The sequence below is a fragment of the Capsicum annuum genome, unplaced genomic scaffold (assembly GCF_002878395.1).
Source record: "Capsicum annuum cultivar UCD-10X-F1 unplaced genomic scaffold, UCD10Xv1.1 ctg52128, whole genome shotgun sequence".
NCBI classification, from domain to species: domain Eukaryota; kingdom Viridiplantae; phylum Streptophyta; class Magnoliopsida; order Solanales; family Solanaceae; genus Capsicum; species Capsicum annuum.
In genome coordinates, this window is record NW_025860129.1 from 1,021 (window position 1) to 2,567 (window position 1,547).

General features: G+C 39.6%; 1 protein-coding gene across 1 annotated transcript; it reads right to left on the minus strand.

Annotated features, from left to right (window-relative positions):
* Positions 1-619: 619 nt before the first annotated feature.
* On the minus strand, positions 620-1,053 carry LOC124892935 (receptor-like protein 56; the record flags this gene model as incomplete). The annotated part of the gene is made up of 1 exon (XM_047404109.1): positions 620-1,053. A coding segment is annotated over exon 1 (434 nt), but the record flags the coding sequence as incomplete, so codon positions are not given.
* Positions 1,054-1,547: the final 494 nt, after the last annotated feature.

A 1,547-nucleotide genomic window follows, 5' to 3' on the forward strand; every position in this document is an offset into this window, starting at 1 on the left:
GATTTGGCGTGATTGTGTCATTTATCTTATTTTTTCTGTTTTTGGTTTTTCACTCGGTGTTCAGTGCCCGCATTGAAGCCCCGACTAATTCGAATCGCGCGTTGCAGGGCCCATTAAGGTGGCAGCGCTCTCAATAGAGTTTTCTCCATACCCAGGATCAAACCCTCGACCTCTGGTTAAGGGTGGAGCAACTCCATCCACTGCACCACAACCCAGGTTGGTATCTTATTTTTCTTTTATTAAGGCATAAACGTGTCCTTGGCATCGACTGGAATGTATGTCCTCCAACTTTGGGTGTGTATAAATAAGGACTTAAAACCTGTACAATGTTTGAATAAGTAAAACATATATGTCCTATGTGGTGTTCTACATGTATGGCAATTCACGTCGTACATAATTGTGATAATATACGTTAGGTGTTGGTGATCTTGTGAGCAGGGGCGGAGCTACACTTGGTCGAGGGTTCATCTGAACCCCCTTCAACAAAATTTTTTATTATTTATATATAGTTAAAATTATTTTTTATGTATATACGATAGAGGTTGAACCCTCGATTAATTCTTACGTTTACTTTTGACCCTTATCAAAAATTCTGGTTGTGCCACTGCTTATGAGATACCTTATGTAGAAACTCTCCGTATCCACAAATCCTGTTGAATCACCACTTCCATCATTAGATGTATCTGACGATTTAGTACTGCTACACTCGTTGTCTAATGGATAAGCACAAAGCAAAGGATTCCCCTCATAGCTTCTTTTGTCGAAAGTTGAGAATTGAGCTTTAGATGGTGGTACTGCACCGGATAGGTTATTGTATGCTACGCTAAAGATTGCTAAACTATATAGCTCAAGCAGGCCAACAGGAATTCTCCCATTCAAGCTGTTGTATGATAGGTCTAAACTCTCGATATCATGTAAATTGGAGAAGGTACCTGGGATTCTTCTGACAAAATGGTTGTGCGATAAGTTCAAGGCATGTATTTTGCTCAAGTTCCCTAGTTCAATGGGAATATCACCTGCTAATCTGTTACTTGAGAGATCATTACCTGTCATCTACTTTAGTATGCTTCCCTTATAAGTGAGTGTTTTCTCTTTGTCGTAAACTGGATCCGTGTTTCCACATCCATCAACCAGAAATCTCTCCAGAGAAATTATTGCTGCTAGCATCAAGTGCAATAAGGGGTTTGAGAAAAATGTTACTGGGTAACGGTCCCTCAAAGCTATTTCTGTTCAAGAACAGATAAAATAGTAGACTTGGTCTGACATCTTTCGAAAATATTTGCCCTGTCAACTTGTTGTTTGACAACCGAAGTTAAAACAGTGCTGGAGAACCAATTGCCAGATCTCTAGGAACTCCTCCAGACAAGAAGTTATGAGATAGGTCTAGTGCAAGTAAATGAAAGCCACCAATATCAGAAGGTATAGGACCTTCAAACAAATTTAGTGACATGTTCAGAATATTAAGGTTGGGGAAGGCTGAGCTTATATTTGCTGGAACACGTCCACTGAGTTCATTATTAGAAACATCGAGTTGCTCTAAATAGAGA